The sequence below is a fragment of the Canis lupus genome, chromosome 11, assembly GCF_011100685.1.
Source record: "Canis lupus familiaris isolate Mischka breed German Shepherd chromosome 11, alternate assembly UU_Cfam_GSD_1.0, whole genome shotgun sequence".
Classification (NCBI taxonomy): domain Eukaryota; kingdom Metazoa; phylum Chordata; class Mammalia; order Carnivora; family Canidae; genus Canis; species Canis lupus.
In genome coordinates this window covers 42,819,164-42,846,257 of record NC_049232.1, presented here as the reverse complement: position 1 = coordinate 42,846,257, position 27,094 = coordinate 42,819,164, and the positions used below count along the sequence as shown (strand labels likewise).

Sequence of the window (27,094 nt, the reverse complement as noted above, 5' to 3'; positions counted from 1 at the left end):
AATGTGCTGTTAGAAGAGAGAAAGTGGGGGACGCCTAGGTGGCTCAGTGGTTGAGCGTCTGTCTGCCTTTGACTAGGTCATGATTCCCCAGGGTTCTGGGATCAAGTTTCTCACATCAGGCTCCCCCGCAAGGAGCCTGCCTCTCCTTCTGCCTATGTCTCTACCTCTCTTTTTCTGTCTTTCATGAATGAATAAATAAAATCTGGGGGGAAAAAAAGTAGAATACTGTTCTCAAGAAGGTTAGTATCTTAGAATTTTCATAAGTCATTCTTTTACCTATTGTTTAGCTTATTTCTTGTATAAAAGCCCTGTTTAATAGGCAGAGTGGGGAAAAATCTATACTTCATAGGTAAGGGAAGCTACTGAGGTTAAAATATGTCAAAGATCAACAGAACTGTCTTGCTAAGAAAAACAATTAGGACTGGCAGCCAACTTCTTGACTTCATATAGGCTTTTTTATTTTATTCTCCTGTCTCCATATCCTATCTTGTCTATAAGACTAGCACCCAAGAAAGGAGATGGTTTCTCCTAAGGTTACTACCCAGCCCTGACTGTGGTTGATGTGAAAGTGTAAACTCCATGTCTCCTGCACGTGCTCTGTAATACTGAGACTTGTCTTTTCTTGACTTTGATTGACCTGGCCATCTCTTAACTCTTATGAAGAACTGAACTGAAGCCTTTATTTTAATACATATGGATGCATTTCCTTCTGATATTTTGGACATGGGAAGTCATAGCTATATTTAGAAGCTGCTTTATATTATACATGATAATTTTGATTTGAATTTAGGCTGATCTAGTGCGCTTAATTTCTATAAGCTTGGTCATTAACTTAAAATATAATAGGCACCTGGGTGGCTCAATCAGTTGAGTGACTGACTGACTCTTGGTTTCGGCTCAGGTCTTGATCTGTTTTGTGGGATCAAGCAAGCCCTGTGTCACGCTCTCCACTCAGTGGGAGTTCACTTGGATAGTCTCTGCCCTCCCCCTTTCCCTGCTCACACTCTGTCTTTCCTCTAAAATAAATACATAAATCTTAAAAATATATATGTAATAAGAATCTTGATGTGCACAGCCAACAAAATTAATGATATGAGTTAAGTGTACTATACCTCTTATCTGTAAATCCTGTATTCTAGAGTGTAACTTTTACAAGGTCATAGTAAATTGACTGAAAATACCTTTAGAGAGTGATTATACAAAGACCTATAATACTCAGTATTTATAAACTGTTGTAAAATTGGAGGAATTTAGTATGTGCAATGCCATTTTCCTAAGGTTATTCGGCTGAAAACGTATCATGAGGGTTAATAACAATTAGGTGTCAAGGGGAGAACTAAATACTTGTTTTCATACTTAAATAAAATGAGAATTTCAGAATCTGTGCTTAGTAAGATCTCCATTTTTGGGCCACTTTGTTTTGGAAACTTATACACTAGATTAGTAAACAAATATAAAATAAATATTTTAATGCACTACTGCTGTTTAGTGCCAAATATTGGTCTGTTTGCAGTTCATGTTTGGTAATACAGCCCTGGAAGAAGAAAATTGAACTAAATTCCACCTGAGGTTTTGCAAGTAGGCAGTATGCTCTGCCCATTTAGGGGACTTCTATCTCCTTCACTCACAATGGTTTAGACTGGAAGTTCATGAGGATTTTTTTTTTTTTTTTTTAAGGGAAAATTACCATGGATTCTGGGGTTAAAAAAAAATCATTAGCATTAAAAGTAGTACTCTGCAGCCTTAAAGATTTGCCATTGATAAAGAATGATTTAACATGCCCTATAAAATCCTCAATTTTGGAGTTTCTCTGACTTTTTCAGCTGTGGCTTTTAGTTAGGAGAAAAGTATAGTTTTCTCCTGGTCTTTGCCTGAAATTACTGAAATTTACAATACTCAAAGATTTCACAGTTGAGGAGATTCCTGGGAAACCAATATTCTAATCACCAGGTGGTGATGTCCCTTGCTCTTTGTTTAGACCTCTATTTCTAGAAAGTTGGAAAGAATGGTGAGTTAATTACCTTGGGATTTTAACCAAATTGTAATTGCTCTGATATTGCCAAATGGACCTTAAGGACAGTTTTGCAGGGCTTTGAAAACTTCTACCAGAAACAAAATAGCTCCTTCCAAGACCTGTAGAAGGGGCTGAACCCCACCCTCTAGTGCTTCATTCCATCTCCCACTTCCTGATCTGCATATCCACCATGCATTGAAGTGGCCAGTCTACTGGCTTTCCACTCTCCTGGCTCTCAGAGACTTCCTGTGGGCCGGGGGTCTCCTTTGTCCCGTGGCCTGACTGCTCTCCTGGTTTGAAGCAGGTTTTTACAGCAGTGTATTTTGGGTAAGACAAGGACCACAGGAAAGTTTCAAGGAAGATCTTTTCTTTATACTTCTGTTCTGTCCCTACTTTACCTTCTGTAATACCTCAAAAATGTAATTTGTGGTAACTCATTGATAGTTTTTTAGAGAGTTTGACCTTCACATTTATTTGTATTAATTTAAGGTTTTTTGATATAATGAAGGTGATTTTTTAAAATCTTTTTATGTGATCGCCCCCTCCCACTCCCAATATAAAGCACTTAATGTGCCTCTCTTTACTTCTTTCTGGTATTAAGATACTTAAGTCTGAATTAACCTTCTCCTCAACTTCCAGAAGGGATAGGATATACTTACTATTATTATTATTTTTTGGACGAGATGGTTTTCTAGTTAGTTCCAATCTACAGTATTTTAACATACCAAAATGGATCTCATTTTAATGGGTGCTTTTTTTTTAAGATTTTATTTGAGCAAGAGAGTGAGCATGAGTTGAGAGCAGAGGTGGAGGAAGAGGGAGAAGCAGACTCTCTGCTGAACAGGGAGCCAGATATGTAGCTCGATCCCAGGATTCTGGGATCATGAACTGAGCTAAAGGCAGATGCTTAACTAACTGAGCCATCCAGGTGCCCCTCATTTTAGAGTGTTTTGAATGTATGTGGTAGACGTTTTGAGATGTATAGTAAGTAACACAGTAATGATGTTTTTTTGCATCATTATTTGTTAGACTTATTTCATAGACAATTAGGTTTGAAATGGAAGATCCGGAGTTTAGATAAACATGACATGCCAAAAGCAGTTAATATTAATTCACCCTACTCTGTATGTCTGTGCCATATCTACAGTGAAGTTGGCAAGCATTTTGTACTAGGGGATCTTGTCATTTCTATTCCCCCACCTATGTGCCAATATTCTGGTCTACCTGAACCTCTCTACCACCAAGGTAGAAAAGTTGCACACCCTTCAGCATCTTTGCCTTTTAAGCTATGACATCGTTTTACTTGAGGTCCAGCCTTTGCAGAAACCAGGCAAAGGAGTAAAGCTGGTGTTGGGAGAACTGCAGAGAACATGTTCCATTTAAAAGGGCAAGCCTGTTAGCCAATAGTTCTGTGGGAATGTGTGGCCACTGTGGCCAGTCTCTCTCTTTTTAAGAGTTGCTAAGAATTTTTTAAAACCTGTGAATAGCTAAATTGTTAGTTTTAAGTGTTAGTACTAATTAAAAAGATTAGATAAACCAGATAACACATGTTTGCAGACTAAGTCTGCCCTCTGGTTTCCAGTTGTAACTCTGGGTGGCAGATCTTGAAGAGTATCATTGCCTGATAGCTATTCCACTCCATCTCTTGGCTTTCTTCCAGGAGGCATGTGTATGATCTTATGTGGTTACTCATGAATATTTTTTGGCACCTTTCCTTATTTTTCCTTTGAAGTGTGATCCTGTAACCCCTTTTCTTGTGCATGGATTATTTAAGCAGAGTCCATTGTTGTCTTTGAGCTTTATTTTGGGTTTTATTAACTGTGGGCATGTATTTGAATGCATATTTGAATTAGGAAGACTTTGTCTCCCTCTATCCTTAAACCCTGCCGCTCCTCCTCAGTACAGTTTTTCTTCCTTCTAGTCAGAGGCACTATTGGGTCTTGTTCACCATGCCATTAGGTATATGATGAGCTTTATACCACGAAGGATGTCAAAAATGGTCACTGGGCTGCTGCTATTTTTGTTAGCTGTGTTGAATAGGTCTTGATTAATGTGCAGGAAACCTTGATGGATAATACGGGGATTTATTTGTTTGCATTTTGGTCAGTTCTTAATATAGGAAGCCAATTGTCTTTAGTCTCAGCAAGTCAGGATATGTCTTTTTCAGTTTAGGACAAGAAGTTAGTTTAGCCAAGTACCACTGTGTCTTGGCCAGTGATGCATAGTAATCCTTTTTTGACCTGATGGCAGTGAAATTTCTTCTAATTAGTGTTCTAGTGTGGTGGTTTTCTCCAGTCTTAATTTTTTTTTAAGATTTTATTTATTCATATGAGAGAGAGAGAGAGAGAGAGAGAGAGAGAGAGAGAAAGAATGACACAGGAAGAGGGAGAAACAGGCTCCATGCAGGGAGCCCGACGTGGGACTCCATCCTGGGTCTCGCCCAGGGTCATGCCCTGGGCTGAAGGCAGCGATAAACAGCTGAGTTTTAATTTACTACTTCTGCATCCAGCTTGTTCTCTTCCTGCTTCTTGCTTTCCATGTTCTTGAAACAGAAAACGAAAAATAGTATCCTGATTCCTTAACTCAGTTCCAAGGCCTGCAGTCCCCAGGCATTTGTTGTGAATCCTGGGCTTTATTTAAGCCCAATGTAAGATGGCTTTAAAAGCCATGCTTGGGTGGGGCTAAGGGTAGAGTAAAATCGTATTTCTAAACCATTCATCATATAGCGATGATTCTCAACCAGAGATTGGCAATCAAAATCAAGTTACGGAACTCCAAAATACATCTAAGAAAGAGTATACTTGCGTAGATCTCTGCTTCCCGCCCCCTCCCCTTCCCCTGGAAAAAGCCTAAAAAATTAGGGTCATGGCCTCAAGAATGGCTTGAGGATTCCCTTCACCCTTTTTTTTTTTTTTCAAGTTCATCTTAATTTTTTTTTTAAATTTTTATTTATTTATGATAGAGAGAGAGAGAGAGAGAGAGAGGCAGAGACCTAGGCAGAGGGAGAAGCAGGCTCCATGCACCGGGAGCCTGACGTGGGATTCGATCCTGGGTCTCCAGGATCGCGCCCTGGGCCAAAGGCAGGCGCTAAACCGCTGCGCCACCCAGGGATCCCAAGTTCATCTTAATTAAAGTAGTAAATGATGGTAAAGCTTTCTTTCCTTTTAGGCTTATGGGGAAAGAGATTGTAGTCCAAACTGCTCTGGACTAGCATATTGCCTGTTACATAGTAGGTAATTTCTGAAAGTCTTGTTAACAGTAATTTACATGTAAAAGTCTGTGCTGAGAAAATTCTTTTAAGGAAACTTGCTCTTTATATGGGAAAAAGTTACAGCAAGAAATGGGTATGAAGAAGCTCTTAGTAATCCTAAAGCAGAAAAACTTGAGCTTGTGCGTCTTTGTAATTTCAAATTTTCATGATGAGGTGAAAATCCAGTTTAATGTTTAAATGAGAAAGCTGTGCACAATCTCCTATAACTCTCTAGTGTTTTAAACATTGGTAAGGAAAATGCTTCATTTTTGCTCAAATGTGTATCTAAATAAGTTCAGATGTTTAAGTTAGAGGTGGTAGTTTCCATGGCAATGACCTTTGCCCTTGTATCTTTTTCTTAGATAGCACAGTATTTAGCATAGGTCATTCAGATTATTATTCCTGGCTGTGGATTTTTTTTTTTTTTTTTAAGATTTTATTTATTCATGAGAGACAGAGCATGGGAGGCAGAGACACAGGCAGAGGGAGAAGCAGGCTCCATGCAGGGAGCCCGATGTGGGACTCGATCCCCTGACTCCAGGATCACGCCCTGGCTGAAATCAGGTGCTAAACCTCTGAGCCACCCGGGCTGCCCATGGCTGTGGATTCTTAAAGACTACCTTGCAGGCCTTTGACTCCTCTAGGTGCAGGTGTGTTTGGGAGAAGCTTCATGAGGGGTGGAATATGAGTAGGTTTTGTGCACCTTGTTTTTCTAGCATCCAGCACAGTGTGCCTCTCATGTCCTGTAAATCAGAGAGACGTTGCTTTTCTGGCTCTGGGTGTAATTTTCTCTACTTCTCTTTCTGATGCTATTTTATATACCAGACCTTGGTTGGGTTAGAGGAGAGAGGTATTCGCTTGTGGTATGGTCTTGGTTTTTCACAATTGTGGTAAGGTTTGCTTAAACTGTGATGTGGTGACAAGACCTGTCTTTCCCCCTCTAACTTCCTCCCTGAGGGTTAGATTGTTCTAACAAAGGCTGGTACTTGAATTAAAAAAAAAAATTCAGATTCACCTTGAAGCTTTAGCTTCTAAGAACTAGTAGGTATATCTGGAAAGGGATGTGTGTGTGTGTGTGTGTGTGTGTGTGTGTGTGTGTGTGTGTTGGTGGTAGGCCATGACAGCCTGCTTTAAGTCTGTCTTCCTCTTTATTTTTTTAAAAGATTTTATTTATTTATTCATGAGAGACACAGAGAGAAGCAGAGACACAGGCAGAGGGAGAAGCAGGCTCCACGCAGGGAGCCCGATGTGGGACGCGATCCTGGACCCTGGGATCACGCCCTGGGCCAAAGGCTGATGCTCAACCGCTGAGCCACCCAGGTGCCCCTGTCTTCCTCTTTATTCCTAGTCTGTGGTGACCTTGACTGGCTTCTCAGGGTATATAGAGTTGCATTGCCAGGAAGGTAAAACCACATGAAAAGTCCCATAAATTAGTTTTTTTTTTTTTACTCACCATTTGAATTGCACTTGATGATACTGATGCTCTGTTGATCTCTGTTCATATTTATTGCTGAGGAGGTAAAGGGGGGGTGGTATATGGGCTAATGTAATAGAAGGAGTATCTGGCCCAACTCAGTGGTTTACACAAGGCTTCCTAGAGACCTTGTTCCTCCTTTTCCTGTGCTGAGGGGGTTTCCATTTCCAGAAGAGAAAAGGTAATGAAGCTGTGGGAAACAGCCTGAGCATGGGAGGGAATACCAGGAGGTTGCTTAGAGCCTCATGTGTGCCAGTTGGAGGAGTAGGCATGCCGTGGAGAGCTGGGTGGGAACCAGGTCAGGTTGGGTGTCTCACTGTTGAGCTGAGATGTTGCTTTGTAGGCAGGGGGAAGTCACTGAAGACCTGGAAAAGAAAAATGGTTATGGAATGTGGACCCCACTAGGTAGATCACTGTCACTGTGGTATGATGAATCGGAGAAGGGCCAAGCCTGGAAGCAGAGGCATCAGTTAGGAATCTTCAGATGGAGTCTCAGCACTGCTTTCAGATCCTCGTTTTTCCACTTAATAGCTGTGTGGATTCCTGAAGTTTTGAAATCTTCATGTGTAAATTAAAGATACTGTATATAGCTCATAGTGTACAAGAAGATCAAGTGGGATTTTGTTTGTAAAATATCTAGCTTGAGGCCTTGCCTGGAATAAAGGATGCTACTTTCTTTTCCTTTTACTTTTTCCAACCTTCTGTTGATAGTAGAATTTATTAAATTCTACTACAAGAGGGACTTAAATAATCCGAACTTTCTTGTAGTAAAAGATATCCAAATCTCGTGGAGAGTTTAGGAGGACGCCTTAGTTAATTTTATTATTATTTTTTAAATTAAATATTGCCTTAAAATTGAAGTTAGAGCAGGCTTAGAAAAGGAATGTTCAAATTCAGGTCATTTTGAAAATCATGATAGGAGGAAGATGGGAGGAGACAAGACAGTTGTGTGTGGATGTGCGTGGGATCATTTCCTTGATATATGGATTGTAGAAACTGGCACCGTGTGACCCATTTCAGTGTGCACATTTTCAATCTAGATTCTAGAGTACATTCATGGCTGAGACTTCTTCATGCTCATTCTCTCTTGTGTTGTAAATAATAAACCTGAATATAAGTGGAAGATGCTTGTGTCATCCTTAGAGTTCTTAGCCAAAGGAACAGTGAGGTAGCAGTTTCTAATTTTAAATATTAAAATTTCAAGAGTCTGAGCAGCTGAGCATGAGAAGATGGAGTTGAGGATGGAAGGCATGTGTACTCGTGTGTGTGTGTGTGTGTGTGTGTGTGTGTGTATATACTTTTTAAAGTAAGGTAAAATAAGACTAATTCTGATGTGAAACATTTAGGCTATGGGCACTCTATATATTTAAATGTAGTCTTTAGAGGTCTAGGGTTAAAAATTGCAGCAAGTCAAGTAAAAATTCTTCTCCTCCTTAGTCACCATTTGTGACTGTGCTAAATGTAGTTTAACACAGCATCTGCTTCAGAGGCCCTGCACAGGAGCTGACAGTCATGGTTGGGCAAAGTCTGCATACTGCACTTTCTGTCCAGTGTTCTCTATCCATGTTGAGAAGCTCCCAACAAAACTCTGAACCCTTATTGCCTGTAGACATTCGTGGGGGTGGGAGGCTAAACCTTAACCTAGGAGACAAATAAGCAAATTATCTATGGTAACATTTTTAAAGGGGCATCTTCCTTTGGTCTAACAATAATGATAATAGTCCTTAGTATTCATTTGGCACCTCAGAGTTTGTAAAGTGCTTTGACATACTCTTTGACTAAGTAATATGTTTATAATTAAAGATTTTAAAGAAAACCGATCCTTTCCCCTCCCCCCTCCCTCTTACTAGAGTGGAAATAATTTAAAGGCTAGCTGTCTTTGTGATTTGAGTCTTAAGAATTTTCCTATGTTTAAATGTAGCCTGTGTTTCATATGCACCCCCTTTCAATACTTTAACCTATAGGAGATCAATATTGCTTCTCATTAAACTCTTGGAAATATATATGTGCATACATAAGTAGTTTCTATGTGCGCGTATATGCTCACACACCTGCCTCATTGTTCATTTATACAATGGGGGGACTTGCCCCAGTGTCCTTTTAGAAATCCTTAAGCATTTATTTAAAGCATGCTTTGCTTTGGTGATAGTAAGCTAACTTGCGGAAGGGAAATCTGACAAAAGTTGAAGGGAAATCTGACAAAAGTTGAAGGGAAATCTGACAAAAGTTGAAGGGAAATCTGACAAAAGTTGAAGGGAAATCTGACAAAAGTTGAAGGGAAATCTGACAAAAGTTGAAGTGACGGTCAGTGACAGGGAACTTAGACTCCTTTCCATGTTAGAGAGGTATCTGAGATCTGGGATGGATGTATGTGCCCATTGTGGTTGTAATAAGCACACAAAGTCTGGAGGTTAAGAAAGGCCTTACCTGATCTGTAATTTGTAGTATTTTTTCCTCCCCTCCCCTCCCCTCCCCTCCCCTCCCCTCCCCTCCCCTCCCCTCCCTCCCCTCCCCTCCCCTCCCCTCCCCTCCCCTCCCCTCCCCTCCCTCCCCTCCCCTCCCCTCCCCTCCCCTCCCCTCCCTCCCCTCCCCTCCCCTCCCCTCCCCTCCCCTCCCCTCCCCTCATTAGAGATTAACCAGAAATTTCCTTAACTGAATGTCAGTTCTTGCCCTCCCCTCTATATCCCCTCTTGAAATGTAGCAAATAACTAGGAGTTTAATCACCAAAAGAAGCCACAGAATTACCTAGGTGGGTGGTTTTTTTTTTTTGTTTTTTGTTTTTTTTGGTTTTGTTCTGTTTTGTTTTCCAGCTGGGATATAACTTTTGAAGAAAGCTGTCTTTTAGGGAGGAAGGGGAATAGGTGGACCAAAGGAAATAAAGTATCTTTCTGAGTGTGGGTCTTGTTTTTTAAGATGCTCCAACTTTCATACTAAATAATTCATAGTCCTGTTTCTAAATCAAAAGTATACGTCTCTTGGGAATGTCAGTATTTTAAACATCAGCTGAAAAGAAAAATCTCTTTCATAGGCGAATACCAGTGAGATGATGTACATTACAGAGAGGAAGGATGCTGGGCCTTGTGTCCTGATCAAGGTTTATACTCCTGCAGTCCTACAGTGTGCGGGGTGAGAGCCCATTGTTGTAGTCTCCACAGCACAGTAACGAATTGCAAGATTTTCTGTCTGAGGGTAGCTGCTCTTCTCAATTTCTCTGAGGTCCCAAAGAACTAATTGTAGCCTCCCAACATTATTAAGGAAATTACCTTGTTTTGTTGACATTTTGGTATAAGCCACTAGGGATGAAATACTAACTACAGTTTTTGGCTTTCTGTACTAAATCTTACTAAATGACAGTGAAGAGTAAAATGCTAACCTTAGTGGCCAGATGGAGTATTGTGGCCCTTTATAACACTTGTGAGTTAAAAATGTTTGTGACCATAAACCTTCTTTTTCTTACAGTTCCTTTAAGACTAAGCATAGTTTGCCTTTTGGAGCTTGAATATGACTGTATTTTAGTGTCTGTATCCTATAGAGGAGCTATGTTTTTAACCTACCTAATGAAAACCCTCAACTACTGGGATTAATTTGAAGATTTCCAATCAGCGTTTCACAATTTGTTGCTACCCTGAGGGGGTTCCCTTTAGCTGTGACTTTAGTGGAGGAATGTGAAGTTAATCCAATTTCTATGTTGATTACTATGTTAACTGTCTTAATTTAGCAATTCAAATTTATCTGCCTATACCAAACAGGAACTCTGCTACAAAACTGTGGGAGTAGTTGATTTTATTCTTATTATGCTCATATCTCTTTTTAGGTTCTATAGCTAAATAATGGCATGGAAATTAATTAGGCCCACTGAGGTTAGAATGAAAGAATGAGGTTGGAATGATTCATCACTAGAAGGTAGTGTATTCCAGCCTATAACTAGGATTGAGTTAACCCCTGATTTAATTTTCACTGTTTTGGAGGTATATAAATGGCTCTTTTGAAGAATGTAGATTGAAAACCTTACTTCCATTGCACAATATGTAACTTATTCTCATAATAAACTCTTAGGAGGAATATTGAGGTATTTTCTTATCTTGAATTCTAACAGCTTAAGGAGGTTCTCAAAGGTTATGAATCCATTTCTGATATACTATACTCTGTTTAGTAGTTGTATCTTTTAAATTACTCTTTTAAAATTTTACATTTGCTGTTTGTAAAAAAAAAAAAACAAAAAACAAAAAAACAAAACAAAAAACAACAACAACAGAGTAAACTTTAAAGACCTTGGCTTTTATTCAGTGATTCGTGAATTGGGCAGCATCCTGTCTAGCAGATAGAAAGGAGCTCCAGAGAACTGAACAAAATGGGAGACTTTTGTAGGCAGAAGGGGACAGATAAGTAGAGTGAATTACCTAATCTTTCTTTGGGGGACATACTAGGTCCATCAGGCAGATTACCTCACTAGTACTGACCAGAAAATTCCAGATTTGCTAGTTGAAGTTTACATCCCTGGGAGGGGTTGAGACTGTAATTAGGCTAGATACTAAGTCTTGGTTTGCTAATGTGGACCTTAGTGCAAGTAACTCCATTTTGGACTTGTGTTTTCTCTTTTAACAATGCCTTTCCTTTTTTTTTTTTTTTTTTTTTTTAATGCTTCCTTTTGATCAGACTGTCAGTTTAACTGAAAAAGACATGATAAAAATTCAAGGCATTATCACCACTCCCAGCTATTGCTCTAATGTTTTGGTTGATCATCTGTGTGGTTTCATAGGCCATGCTGATTTTTGCTTAATCTGTGATGTTACAGGCCGTTACTTCAGGTTCACAACTTTTCTATTTTAAGATTTTGAGAGCGAGTGTGTAAGTGGGGAGAGAAGCAGACTCCCCACTGAGCAGGGAGCCCATGTGGGGATCCATCTCAGGTGGGATTATGACCTGAACTGAAGGTAGATGGACACTTAACTTGACTGAGCCAATTAGATGCCTCCAGGTTCACAGTTTTTAAGTTGGTCATTTTCTTGGTCACTTATTTTATCAATCCAGTCTTAGGGGAGATCATTTGCTTGCTTGATGCTTAGCAGCTGTGGACATGCATTTATAGCTTTTCAGAGAATATAGCATGCTGTGGAGACTATTATGATTATTATAAGCAGGAAAATTCCTATGTTTGGAGTGTACTTTGGAGCCATGGTTTCCAAGACCCAAAGTAATCAAAATCAGGTACATCAAAGAAAGAGTCCATTGAAGGATTCATCTTTCTAAGTTACGGGGCTCATATGATGATCTTATGTCACTGAGTTTCAACTTCCCAAGTAGTGTTAATCAAGGTTAGTAGGTGGTTCTGGCCTCAGCACAAACATCTTCTTGCTGAGTTAAAAGAAAATCAAAGGCTGTCTTACTAAGAATATCTTTGGCAAGAGGGTCCAATTGTTGGGTACTTAATATTTTAGCAGCAGATTCTGCAGTACTTTTTAGAGTTAAGGAGAGGGCCCTGACCTCCTCATTTTCATTTATTTCTAGTTAGAGGAGCATTGATCTGCCAGTGGAAGCTAATTTTGAATCATGATTGCCTCCTGGTAATTCCCATTTGAGTCTATGGCCTTGCATAGGAAAAGTGACAGCCATGGAGACTTGTACATTTCTATACATTTCTAGAGTCTGCCAACCACACAGGTAGTTTTATTCTGGTTGCCTTCTGTCCCTTTCTTCATACAGAGCCTGGGCCCAAGGTTCTCTGGGTTTGGGGTTGCTAACCAGGGACTGGGAAATGGACCCAGGGGGTCTCCAGAACCATGGACAGTCTGGGAGGGTTACCCTTCTTAGCAGTAGCTTGGGAGATACGGGTGATGGGGTTATCTTTCCAGCCCAATGCTAGGGTGAAGGAAAGAAAGAAGACGAAAGGGTTTCATGTTTAGTTAAAGCATGAAGTTTTGATTCAGTGTCTTGGGAGGAAGCAGTCTACATCAATGTCAGCTACTTCTCTTCCTCGGCAATTTGATTTGAAGGTCTCCAGTGTTTGTACAGGACCATAGATGTCAGGCAAAGCCTTCTTTAGCTGTGAAATATGCACCTGAGGTTTTAGTCTGTGAAGTTTGGCTGCTGTCTCGGTAATGAGGAGCACTTGGTATAGTTCCCCTAAGGAGATTTTAGGGGGTAGGGTAGCCTTTGTTCTTAGTGATTCCAAATCAGAAAGATGGGAGAAAATTTGAAACATAGGTTTGGAGAGAGTCACAGACAAATATTTCAGGAAACCAGAAGAGTTTAGCACCTAATCCGTTCTACAGGTATGTAGCCTCAAAGACCATGGTATTAGAATTTATTATCAACAAAGGTGTAAACAAATTTTCTTCCTGTCGTTACCCTCATTTTGGTTAGTGCTTCTTGCCTTGCCCTGGTGCAAGGAGAACAGGTTCCTACTGAATTTATGTAAATACCTATATTGTCCTGAAAAGAATACTCAAGATTTTCTGACTTTGGAGGGATTTAGTAGGAAGGGAAAAAAAAGGTAAATGTTTCCTCTTTCTTTCTTTCTTTTTTCTCTTTTCTTTCTTCCTCTTCTTCTTCTTCTTCTTCTTCTTTTTTTTTTTTTTTTTTTTTTTTTTTTTTACCAAATTGCTATAAGTCATAGGTAGCTTAAGAAAAAAGATTTCCTTAAATCTAGGAAATCAAAATATTAAGGAACCAGCAATGTTTTCTTTCTTTTTTTTTTTTTTTTTTTAAGATTTTATTTATTCATAGAGACAGAGGGGGGGGGGGGCAGAGACACAGGCAGAGGGAGAAGCAGGCTCCATGCAGGGAGCCCGATGTGGGACTCTGTCCGGGGTCTCCAGGATCACACCCTGGGCTGCAGGCGGCGCCAGACCGCTGAGCCACCGGGGCTGCCCCCAGCAATGTTTTCAAACAAAAAATCATACCATTAATACTTGTTCTGCTTGAATCCAGTTTTCCCATTTGTTCTGGTGATTTTTTAGCGAGTTCAGTTTTATGATCTTAAAGTTAATAGAAACTTGTACTTGTCAAAGTGCTTTCCATGAATCTCCTTAGAAATGAAGCACTTTTACAGGAACCCTTTTGCAAAAGCATCAGAGTAAAACAGTAACTCTACAAATGATAAAAGGCTTAAAAATGATTCATGTTTAAAAGATCTGATGAGTGTTCATAATGGATTGACAAGGATATTTGGTTATTTTTGTAATATACAGCATTTAAGAATTGGAATTATGACTGATAACATTATGCCAGAATATATCAGATTTCTTCTGGTTTTGTACAATTTCTGGAGTCCTTCTAACATATACCTGTATACAGATACAACGTATAAAGACAGTATTCTTGACGGTGCTTCCTATATAATTTTATCACATAAGTTTAACATCTCCCTTTTTATTTTATTTTTTATTTTTATTTTTATTTTATTTATTTTTTTTACATCTCCCTTTTTATAAGGAGAGAAGCTATATCTTTTGAGATGTTCCAGGGACCTGCTGAAAAATCACTAATTAGTTTGAGGTCAAAAAGACATCATTTAGAATTTGATTTTGTGAAGTTTATCAAAACTATCAAAAAAGGTTTTAAAACACTTGGTCATATAGGATCATAGGTTAAAGATTTTGAATGCAAATACAGAAAGTTAAATATTTGTAAAAAAAAAAAAAAACAAACAAAACCTTAGCACTTTTAATAGGGAAGACTGAGTTTTCAAAAATAATCAGAGATGTGATAAGAATGACATGAAACACAGGAAATTATTTTGGCAAGACACAAAATCTTTGTTTTCCGGGAAGAATGCTTAAAAGGTAAAGAAAAACCTATTGCAGTTTCTTATCCGGAATGGACTAGTAGTCCCAAGAAAACTTCTGTCTTTTTAGCAGATATGGACAATTGAGTGCTGCTTTTAGATGAGTACACTACTGATTTTACAAAGCTTAATTTAATAACCTTTATAATAAATTCATTTAATTCTAACCAACTGATCCAAACAAGGTAAGATTCTTTTTCTTTCTCTTCAAGTTTCTATTTAAAAAATTTGTGTTTTATTCCCCCCCCGCCTTCTTAAAGATTATATTAATTATTCATGAGAGACAGAGGGAGAAGCAGGCTTCCTGTGGGGAGCCCAATGTCGGACTCCATCCTAGGACCCCGGGATCACCACCTTGAGTCTAAGGCAGATAGATGCTCAGCCACTGAGCCACCCAGGTGCCCCTATTTTCCCCTTTTCCATTACAAAATAACCAGTTTTACTTTGGGACAAATTTATTTCCTTTTTCCTTAACAGAAACCCATCTTCAAACCTCATGCCTTTTCTTTTTTTTTTTTTTTAATCATTTACAACTTTATTTTATTTTCTATTATAAATTTATTTTTTATTGGTCTTCAGTTTGCTAACATATAGAATAACACCCAGTGCTCATCCCATCAAGTGCCCACCTCAGTGCCCGTCACCCAGTCACCCCCACCCCCCACCCACCTCCCCTTCTACCACCTCTAGTTCGTTTCCCAGAGTTAGGAGTCTCTCATGTTCTGTTTCCCTTTCTGATATTTCCCACTCATTTTTTTCTCCTTTCCCCTTTATTCCCTTTCACTATTTTTTATATTCCCCAAATGAATGAGACCATATAATGTTTGTCCTTCTCCGATTGACTTACTTCACTCAGCATAATACCCTCCAGTTCCATCCACGTCAATGGGTGGGTATTTGTCGTTTCTAATGCCTCATGCCTTTTCTAATCAAAACAAACAAAACCCATATTCTGCTCTCCTTGAATATAGTTGTTTCTCTTATTATTTCTAGTCATTTAAATCAATGTTAGAATTCTTAATGCTTAAAAACCTTAATTTCTAGTAAAAAACAAGTACACAACTGTGAATTGTCTTTTTAGCATTAATATTCTGTGGCTTGGCAAATTTATGTATACTTTTTATAATTTTTGGAAACATATGTTTCTCATAGTAAGTTTCTCAGCATGGCACAAAACGTGTTTACTAATAGATCCAAAATATCTCTAGATCCTCTGTAAAGGAAGCCAAAAGTGGATAAGCCTATTTTTAGTAATTAATGTTCTTGTGTTTTATCATATTTGGAAATGATTTTGACATTTAATGACTTCATCATTTAACTGTAAAATTTCAGGTTACCAAGATTTGAGATTATTTAAAGATTGACCCAGAACTTTTGTCTTGCTTACATCTATTTAATTTACTTGTTCTCAGTAATTATGTTTAGATTACCTATGAAAATTTCAGCATATCAAGTTATTTTTTTTTTTTGCTGTCAAGTTTTATAACAAAACATGAACTTACTTTGACTAATCCAGGAAGAAAAAAAATATGTATTATATTCAATGTTAATAACTCTAAATATGTATTTATTTTAATTAAGCCTACAGATCTAGATTAGCTTTAGTACTGAATATTTTCCCAAATCCACATGAACTTGAAAAGCATTTAGATTAATTTCTATTAGGTTTCTGAGAATTTTAGGAACATTTCAATTCATATCAGCACTTTGTGTTTTTAAAGTCAATTACATGGAGTTCTTTTACAGATAAATTTTTGGCAGTATCGTCTGGAGGTAGAAGATACCGCATATGTATAACATATGTGTAGACACACATAAACGTGTAGACACACATAAACATGTAGACAGATGCAAACAGAGACAGTATAGCTTCTATTTTAAAATTACTGCTGTGAATGAGATATTATACAGGCACTAATTATGAAAGAAGTTGGATTTAAGTTGTTTTTTGGGTAGGTGAGATAAATTGAGGTTACTTGCTCAGGTGGCAAAAGCTTTTTACTAATACTTGAAGACATAAAAGAATAATTTTTTTCTAAATTTTAATCGATTTTTCCTCTTTTGTTGTCATTAAGAATTATTGTCCCTTGGCAGATTTTTTTTTTTTGAAAAATTTTTTTTTTTTAATGGTCTCGTAACCTTTTTAGAGCAGAAAGACCATTTAGACAGGATTACTAGAAGGAGTACTTAAATAAAGAAGGATAGATGGGAGCAGTAGGAGTTCGCATTCATCTTAGAGTTTTTTGTTTTAGGCATCTCTTGTGTCTTTATTTTTTTTATTTTATTTTTTAAAGATTTATTTATTTATTTATTCATGATAGACATAGAGAAAGAGAGAGAGAGGCAGAGTCACAGAGGGAGAAGCAGGCTCCATGCCGGGAGCCCCATGCGGGACTCAATCCCGGGTCTCCAGGACTGCTCCCTGGGCCAAAGGCAGGCGCTGAACCGCTGAGCCACCCAGGGATCCCCTCTCTTGTGTCTTTAATTTGTCATTAGCCTTTTACAATGAATCTTTCAATGGAGCTATTTTGGAATCTTGAAACTTTTTAGAGGCTTCTGCATATCAGTTAAAATAGGTATCCCATTCTGTTTGCTTAATCTGAGCCCTTACTTGTAAGTACACCTCTTAAGTAATCTTAACTAATTGGAACATTTCTCATAACAGCCACTGTTATTTCCCCAATGGGACTGGCAGTGGTTTGGTGGGATCCTTAACCATAAGTGGGGTACAACCCATATTTCTGCCTGTGGTAGTTAGGGACCTCTAATCTGACGGTTATTAAGCTAAGTTCTCAGGACATAATACAGTGAGTTTCTCTAATTCCAGGTTATTTTCAGTAAGATTTTTTTTTTTTAAAGATTTTGTTTGTTTATTCATGATAGAGACAAAGACACAGGCAGGGGGAGATGCAGGCTCCATGCCAGGAGCCCAACATGGGACTCGATCCCGGGACTCCAGGACTGCTCCCTGGGCCAAAGGCAGGTGCTAAACTGCTGAGCCACCCAGGGATCCCCGAGATTTTGTTATTTATGTAAATATTTACAGCTTCTGGAATCATAGTTTTTAGACCTTAAAATCAGCAGATATGCTGGGTTGTGGCTTGCTTAACTTTTAGAATTTAAGGATCCTCTTTATTTAGTTTTTAATTTTTAAATTTAATAATAATAATAATTATTATTATTATATAATTAGCAGCTAAGTCTTTGGATCTCTTGTGGCCAAACTGATAGCTGGAAGGGATGTGCCTCTGGGTTGGGAATTTTGTGATGTTTTACAGTGTACTTCATTGCATGGAAATTTTCTTGAAGTTGGCAGGTGACCCTAGTATAAATACAACCTGTTACTTAACCAGTTTGCTCTTATCCTAACATAGTCTTTTCTTTTGAGTTAGGTGGTAAACGCCCAGATGGCATTTAAGTGCTACACCTGTACCTACCAACTTTTGTGGTCTTTTCCCCTGAGATTCCTATCAAGGAATCAGTTATTAACAGTTATTAACACTGAATCCTTTACCTACACAAACAAGACACATGTGCAGCTTAATACACTGGCAGTAAACAAGAAATGTTACTGCAGACTGGCCAAGAGAAAGCCCTGTGCACGCCACCACCAGTTTCCAGTCTGGAACTGGGGAACGGACTGAACCAGCAGACCTTAAGAATGAGGAGTGTGTACTGGATTGGGTTTCCAAAAAAGGGAGATTGTGGACTGAATCAGGGGCAAGGGGCTTGGTTCCTGGTAGAACCATCTGCTAGCACAAGCTGACCTGCCCTCAGCTGGAAACCCAGTTAGGTTGGGACCTTGATGCAGAGGGTGGTGTTCAAAAGTAAGAGGAACCTAACAATGGCCTTCGGGAATAGTGAGAAAGACCTAGAACCCAAGGGCTTGCAAATACTACTCCTGAGTTTTTTTTTTGTTGTTGTTGTCCCCAAATATCATCAGAAGTTCACTTCGGATCTTGTCACTGCCACCAAGTCAAAAAAACAAAAAACAAAAAACAAAATTCAACTGAATAAACTTCAGAAATCTTACTGGTTTGTTCAGCAATTCCGGAATTGGGCAGCACCCTATCAGACAGAAGGGAGCTCCAAAGAGTGAACAAAGTGGGAGGGAGTCTTTTATAAGTGGAAGAGGGGCGGGGACAAGGGAAAGAGTGGATTACTTCATCTTTCTTTGGGGGACAGAAGGATGTTAGATGGATTACCTCATTAGTGCTCACCAGACAGTTCCACATTTACTAGTTTTAAGATTGTGTTCCTGGGATAGGTTGAAAATGCAGTTAGGTTTGGAATGAAGTCTTGGTTTGCTGTGATGTGGGGCATAGCACAAGTGATTCCCATTTTGTAACTTTTAAAACAAATAAATCACGGGGTTCTTCTATTAATCCATAAGTAAAAGGAAAAACTTTGACTTAATATTATAAACTCAGTTTTTATGTGTTGAATTTCCTTGAGGAGCTCCCTACCAACCCCTTAAGACCGCTTTCTATAGAAAGCCATTCCTTTGCTTAATTATCTTGTGTTCTGAGTTCCATATCTTAATAAATGCAGGTTGGTGAGCCTGTGAGCAGTTAGAATCAAAGCCAGTTTCTTGATCATGAATTTCAACAGTTTAACGATGTAATTAAAGTAGCACATTAGTAACCTGTTTTCCTCCTGGGTAGATCCTCTGGTGTCACCCTTGTTGGAGTCCTGTCTTTCTATATCAACGTTACTGCAGTTGTTTCTTGATAGATCTTCCTGCTGGCAAAGTTGCAGTCCTCCCATATAATCATATGTGATTTATTTTTACAGCACCCCCATGCTGTTATGCTGAAAATCTTATGGTGACCTCTGACGGAGTTCAGGACACACTACCCCAAAATATGGTACTTTGGCATATTGAATTTCTTAAGTTGAAGGAGTTTGAGAAAACAGGAACAGAGAAGGTTTGAGAAAACAGAAACAGAAAGGTCACCCTACCCACTATCCATCCCCCTTTTCCCCTGAAACAGGTTCTAGAACATTTTATGCGAAAGATATTCTCACAAAATAGTGGGAGGAAGGCAGACATTCTTCCCAGAGAATGGGAATTGGACTAAGAATAGTACGAACAAACCTTGTTAAACTACTCCTTGTCTACCTAGTCATTTCATCACTTAATACCCTAGCCCCAACCCCTTTGTCCTGTCAAGTTCTTCACAAATTTATTCTTTATCTAAAAGGTGTGAAAGTTACCTGTTCTCGCCACTACTTTTGGGCTTCATTTCCTTGTGAAGGCTCCCATGTGGGTACATGTAAAAGCTTATAAAATTTGTATGTCTTTTTTCCCTGTTAATCTGTTTTTGCCAGTCTAATTTTCAGATCCAGCCAGGGACTCTAAGAGGATCTAAGAAACCTTTCTTTTCCCCTACACCTCCGAGGCCCTTTATGGTCTGGCCTTATTACTTCTTTGCTTTCTTTCCCTCCTTTCTAGCTTCACCCTAGATGTTCTCTGCCTGGAATGCTCTTCTTCTGGATATCCCCACAGGATGTATTTGTTCACTGTTACATTTCTGATAACCATAATTTTGGTGCTTAAAACAATGTGAATTTATTATCTTTCAATTATGAAGGTCAGAGCCCCCTTAAGTGGGTCTCACTGGGCTTTGATCAAGGTGTTGGTAGGACTTCATTCCTTTCAGAGTCTGTAGGGAAGAATCTGTTTCCTTGCTTTTTCCACTTTTTGAGGCTGCACATACTCTTTGGTTAGTGGCTATCCCCCATCTTGAAAGCCAGTTAGTTGAGTCTTTCTCATGCTGCATTACTCTAACACTGAATCTCCATCCTTCCTCCTGTATTTATAACAACTCTTCTGCTCATGCTGGCTCTGCCGGGGTAATGTGGGATAATCTCCTCATTTTGGAGTCATTTGATTAGCAGCCTTAATTCTCTCAATTCTCTCTGCAATTTAAATCTCCCGGTTCATGTGACTAGATATTCACAGATTTCAGAGGTTAGAATGTGAACATCCAGGTGAGTCATTTTACCCACCACAGTGGCTAGTTTCTGTCTCTAAACTTTGCTCAGAGTTCACCTTCTCAGGGATGCCTGTTTAATATTGGAAACTACCCCTCCCTACATTCTCAACCCCTACTTGGCTTTACATTTTCTTTTATTACAAAGCTCATTTGTTTATAGCTGTTACACTACTTTCTTATATATGTTCATTGTGGTCTACTGCACACACCTGTTGCAGATGTAGACTGCAGGATTCATCTTCATTACTGTATCTCAAGTACCTAGGACAGTCCTTAGGTCATGGGAGATGTGTATAAGTGTTTGATGAATGAGTGAATGAATGAAACAGTGTGTGAAGCTTAAGCAAATCTTTCTCACTAGAGCTTTGCTTTTCTGTTGCCCAGCACGGATGCCTGAAATGGACATAGAATTAAGGGAAGGACTTGGGACTTCTAAATTCATTAGCTTTACTTTCTAGCCTCAAAAGTTTTAATCCTGCCAGCTCTAGAACTACAAAACCTCAGAACAAGTGGCGTCAGAAAGACTCTGTAGTTTGTCTGTAGGAGCCATAAAGGGCCAAGAGACAGAAATGTTGGTGTTCACTGCCAAAGAACATTCTCTCTGTGATTTCTGCAGCTGTTTGGTGTATTGTCTCTGGCAGCTCTTAGACCCTTGTTAGCCCCAAGGCCAAAAATCTGAACTTGACGAGGCTGAGGAAATCTATAGGGCCTGTGAGGCAGTTAAAATGATTATGGATGTGGGGTAGGAAATTGACAGGGATTCTAGAATTGAGGAAATCACATGAAGTTTAAAACCACAAACCTTTATTATTTTAGGAAGGACAAAGGAAAGTGTGAAGAGGTTTATAAAGAAAAACTAATGGCTCATTCCTGTAGCTGACACGTCAGCCCCATGATTTTTAGTGCTTGGTTGAGTTCTTCCGTTGCTTAATTCAGTAAAGTTGAAATACATCCTAAAGATGCCATTTTAGTGGGAAAGATAAAAAATTATTATGTGGGAATGGTATCTTCTAGGTAGATGGCCCTATCAGCTGCTTACCCAGCTCTCATTGTAAGTTCTCATTACTCTCCTGATAATTTGTAGTGCTTTAGCTTCCTGCCTCGCATACTCCAAAGGAAAATGCTGTTGGGCCAAGGTTTCTGTCTGTATTTTGGTAGTTTCTCCTTTTAAACTTGAGAGACAAATGCCTTCTGTTCACCTTGTAACTTGGTTTTCAGAGAGTTTGGTGGTCAGAGGAAAAGACTTTGCACTATCCAGATTCTACACTGGTGCTCTGCTACTTGAGGTATTGAGAGCCTGCTAGCTTGCAAGGAAGTGTCCTGACCAAAGTCACTTTATCCAAGTGTGACTTTTCAAAGTGTGAGAGATGCTTACTCTTGACCTTGGCCAAGATTCTTTTTAGAAATGTTGCTTTTCATATTTGCATAAACATTCTAGTCTGTATCAAATTAAAACTGTTTGAGATCCGTAACTTCGTTATGATGCATTTTTAAACACCTTTGTGTTATAAAATCTATTGTTTTTGTTCGTTATTTTTTTCCACATCTCCCTCCTCTTCTGCCATTTTCCTCAAGTTAGACCCAGATTCCAGAGGTGACATCTCTGTAACCTTGCTGGCCAGAGGCTTGGAATGTATTTATATCATGTTTTTGTTTTGGCTTCAAGCTTTTTTATAGTTGGCAATTTGGCATAATAGACTCTTGAAATAAAAGTACACAAGTGATCACTGAAGATAGTGTCTCTTTGTTATGCCATTTAATGAGAATTTGGCTTTTATTGGGTAAGGGTTGCTTATGGAGTGCACCAAAAATTGAAAATATGCTTTCCTAATTATCTCTGGTTTGGAACACTTGAGGTGAGATAGAAAAAGAGCTATTAAGTTGGCATGCATTTAGGAAGGTCACTGCCCTTGCATGCTTAGCTTTTTAAAACAAACTGTTTTGACCTTAGGTATGTTTGCAGATGCTTAGTCTATACAACCAAGAATGTACATGTGTGGTGGGTATGGCGGGAGGGCCTTCTAGGCAGATGGAATTACATGAGCAAAGCCAGAGGATGAATGTACGGCTTCACAAGTACTGGAGCTCTGAGGGGACAAGGAATGGTTCAGATTTTTAGGTGATTGAATATGAGCTGGTGAAAGAAGTTGTAGAGAGTCCCAGGTGCTTATACTGTTCATACTTAGTAGTTTGTGCTTAATTTGATAGACAGCCGGGAGCTATTGTGGGTTTAGGAAAATCCATTAGGGAGTAGTAGTGTTAGTGTGGATTTGGATGATGAGGGACCTTTGGGAAGGCTATGTAAGTGGTTCAGATGATTCAGATGACGAAACATGAGGGCCCAGACTGGGATGGTAACCATGATGGTGGAGATGCACAGGCCTCACCAGGTGATATGCAGTGGTCTCTTGGCAGTCTGCTGTGACTCTAACCTCCAGAGGTCTGTTCCTTAAATCAGATGGTATCTAGGACTTGGAAACCCTTTTTTCCCTTGTAGACCTGTACTTATTAATGAGAATTCGCAGAATATATTTAGGATGTTTTCGATTAGCAGTCTATCTTGTTGGGTGGCTGTCTTGTAAGAGGTTGAAAATAGGAAGAAAACTGCTAAACCTTAATTTTCAGAACTCTGTATTAAAATAGGGACTTCTGTTTTCTCTCATGTGACCAGAAAATTGTTGGTCCCAGATAGGAGAAATCAAGCAATAGCGTTGGTTTCCTAAAATCCATTATTGTAAGAAACTTTAGAAGTTTAAGTACACAAGGATGTCTGGGTGGCTCCGTGGTTGAGCATCTGCCTTTGGCTCAGGCGCAATCCCTGGGTCCTGGGATCAAGCGCAGCATCAGGCTCCCCCGGGGGAGCTTGCTTCTCCCTTTGCCTGTGTCTCTGCCTCTCTCTCTGTGTGTCTCATGAATAAATAAATAAAATCTTTAAAAAGTTTAATACAGGGCAGCCTGGGTGGCTCAGTTTTTTAGCACCGCCTTCGGCCCAGGGCCTGATCGTGGAGACCCGGGATCAAGTCCCACATTGGGCTCCTTGCATGGAGCCTGCTTCTCCCTCTGCCTGTGTCTGCCTCTCTCTCTCACTCTCTCTCTCCCTGTGTCTCTCATGAATAAATAAAATCTTAAAAAAAAAAAAAAGTTTAATACACAGTGGACCATTACGTTAAAAAAAAAAAAATCAACTTTTATGGAGTTTTGGAAGTGTGAAGACAGAGAGCCCCTTTCTCCCAATAAAATCATGATTCCACTAAACCAGCACCTCATCATTATCTGTTGGAGCCCAGAGAAAGTTTAGAATATTCTAGATCTATGCCAAAGTGCCTTTCATAAATTAGTACATGGAAAAAAAGCAGTCTTAATTGGCACAATTGATGTCTAAATTAAGATGTGAACATATATTGAAACATTATTTTTTTAAGCTTTAAAATGAATAGTTCTGTGTTGTTGGAATGTACACCCCCCATCCCCCTTTCCAAAGAGTTTCAGAGCCAGTAGAATCTATAAATAGTGCAGACCGGTTGTCTGTGGTAGATTGAGTAGAGCAGAATCGCCTGTCCTTAAGTGAAGGGGAAGTAGCTTTACATTTTTAGTAACTGAATTGTTGGCCAGCATAAAGGTAAGGGCCATGTGAGCAACTTATTTATAACTTCCCATAAAGGTATGTGTCTGCCTCAAGCAGAGAAACTGTCTGGGGTGCTTGAAATGTAAAAGTGCAGTAGAATCATTTTCCATACACAGCCTTCCTAGCTAGTTGGTGCAATAAAGTGATTGTTCACATCCCTGGGGCTTTCAGAAAGAGGGATGTCAATAGATTAGCTTATTAGCGTCGTCTCCTATGGAATAGAAGGGACCAAGGCCATTAAATGTGAATCTGTGGTTTTATGTAGTGAAAAATGTTCAGATATTAATTCCCGAAGGTATTCAGGACATACATTTAAGCTTGGTTTAACCTCTTGGGTGTGGTCCTGCCTATTCTACCCATGTGGTCTAACCATGATTAGGTTCTTGTCAAAATATTTCATGGGTATAAAAGCACTTTATCTTTTCACAGGTTTAGTTCGACTATAAGTAGGTTTTTTGTTTTTAAAGTAAACATAGAATCAGACTGAATTTATAACAGTGGGAGAAGGGAAGAAGTGTAAGACATTTTCATGGCATCCTGTAAGGAGTATGTTAAACCCTTTTGGTAGATGCCAGAAAATGGAATCCATTGTTACATGTTAATTAACGTCATTGCTCACATCAAGAGTAAACCACTTATAGCCAGCTTTAAGTAAGGATGAAATTTTTATAATCATAAATACCCAAGTAAAAGATGTTTTTGGCTCTCCTTTGTCATGTGTCTGTTTTTAGAGATTGAGTTTTTCTGAATATTCTGTTGGCCATTTAAAGGATCTGCCTATATGGCTAAAATGTAAACTTTGGCTTTTGTGCCAATACTGTGGCTCTGTTTAGTATTTGGGCAACTTGTAATAAGTGGTAAATGGCTCATTAACTATATTGGAGGCCTCATAGCAGCACTAATTTCAAATCGTGCTGCGTTTACAATTTACATATTAAAAAATGTTCACTTGATTTCGTTCAGGGACAAAGCTGACATCCTATATAAGCATTACTCCAAACAATCCTATTTATTGGTCCAATTATTTCAATTGAAAGATGCTGGTTTACTGCCTCTTAGTATATGTGAACAATTCTCAGTGAAACTGTTAGAGATCAGTTGGACTATAGTGTCAGAATAACCTCACAGGGTTTCGATTCATTTTTAATTTTAAGTCCCAGGATTAAGGATCATTTATAGTATAATGTAACAGTATGGGCAAATATAGTTTCCCTTACTGCCTTTCTGATATTTTTGGGAAAGAATGCTTTTCTGCAAAGCATTCACTTATGAATTGCATGACTGCCTTTTCTCACTATAAATTTCATTCACATTTCTTTCCTTCTCCCACATCCTTAAGAGACAGGACAGCATGCAGTGTTTTGCTTCATTTTATCATTTAAAAATTTTTTTGAGATGTGGTTTAAGGTAGTTCTTCAGGATAGATGTCAAAGTAACTAGTTAATACTGTTTTAAAATCAGGCTCTTAATTAAAAATGCTTAATTTGTGCAAGAAAACTACATGTTAAAATGAATTTGGAAAGATTAGATTGGAATTGCCTCAAATTCAATTAAGCCACACTGCATGGACGTGCTGGGAATATCAATACAATCACTGTAAATTTTGTACAAACTGATTTGTTGCATTATCTTGCTCATCTAACATACGGTACTTTTTGTGTCCATATTGCAGACGGCAACTCCAAACTAACATGGCAGTCAGACTGTGTGATGTGGCTTCTCTGCTTAGAAGTGGTTCGTGGGCAGCAGAGCCTTGGACTGGGGTCTGTGGGATTTTTCTTAAATTCTGTAGGCTACTTTTTTTTTTTTTTTTTTTTTTTTTTTAGCATGTTGCAGGAGTGCTGAGGCCATACCAAACACTTGAACTTTTCATTTGGCATACTAATTATTCTTACATTTAACCTATTGTGGTATGGCCATCATTAGGACTTTGAAAGCACATTGCAATTTTAACCATAGTGGTATATGTAGCATCAGAACCATGCTTTTGTATGTAACTTTTTATAATCTGAATTAGGATTTAGTGCAGACTCAAAGAAAAGAGTGACAAGCTTTTTTAAAAAAAAAAAAACAAAAAAGTTTTGGTATGGTCTGAATACTAAGTTACCGTAATTCTTTACATTCTGTTTACTATGTATTTTTTTGGTTACTAAATTTTGAAGTTATTTACAATTCCTGATGCTCAAAAAAAAAAATTGTTGAAATTGTAAATCTGGCTGAAAATTATTTGCCCAGTAACTGTTGAAAGAGTTTGCATTCTGTGAACAGTTGTGTTGAGCCTATCAATGGAATATGCATTATTTGTAAAATATAGCACATTAGTATCATTTTATTCTGAGCAGATGGTCCTATAGCTGAGAGATGCTGTAATTTTCAGCGCACACAGCCTACTGCAGCTGTTCACTTGAATGTTGGCTTAGGAGCTCATTCTTGCCACCTGAACATGGAAATAAATGTGCAATTAAGTGAGAGTGTTTGTTGTCCTTGCTAAATCCTGCTAATTTCAGTCAATGAACACTTTATATTTCAAATGCCATCCCAATGAGTTAAGTACAAATCTCATACTTGGGGTTCACATAGTTTCTACACATACCCTAACTTTTGAATAGCAATTTGTTTTAATTGGCCTTGGCCACTCTCCTCTTGCAACTCATTGTTTTCATAAATCCTGGGCAAAGATAATCCCGTAAGAGTTTTGCTGTGGAAAGTGACCCACAGCTAATATTCTACAGACTGGAACAGTTACATACTTTATTAGGAAATTTGAAAACTCCTTTCTCAGTTTCAGATAAATTTGTTAATTAGAATAAAATGCATGTCTTGAATTGTTTCAATTTTTTTTCCTACAGATTTCCAAAGATTTATTTTCTTTTACTCCTTTAAGTATTCCTTAAGAACACTTACACAAAAGAGGTAGCATGCAGCTTTGTGGGGGAAAAAAAAAAA

General features: G+C 38.6%; 1 protein-coding gene across 20 annotated transcripts in view; it reads left to right on the top strand.

Moving 5' to 3' along the window:
- The window catches only part of ELAVL2 (ELAV like RNA binding protein 2), a 142,906-nt gene that overhangs the window by 47,049 nt on the left and 68,763 nt on the right, over positions 1 to 27,094 (top strand). For 10 of the 20 annotated variants that reach the window (XM_038552548.1, XM_038552545.1, XM_038552552.1 and 7 more), the window contains exon 2: positions 25,821 to 25,911. The exons of 4 other annotated variants lie outside the window; for them this stretch is intronic. In XM_038552548.1, coding sequence (XP_038408476.1) covers positions 25,840 to 25,911 — 72 coding nt within the window. In that variant the 5' untranslated portion in view covers positions 25,821 to 25,839. Of the gene's footprint in view, positions 1 to 25,820; positions 25,937 to 27,094 lie in introns of all 20 variants that reach the window. 6 more of the 20 variants (XM_038552550.1, XM_038552549.1, XM_038552540.1 and 3 more) reach the window with 1 other exon arrangement.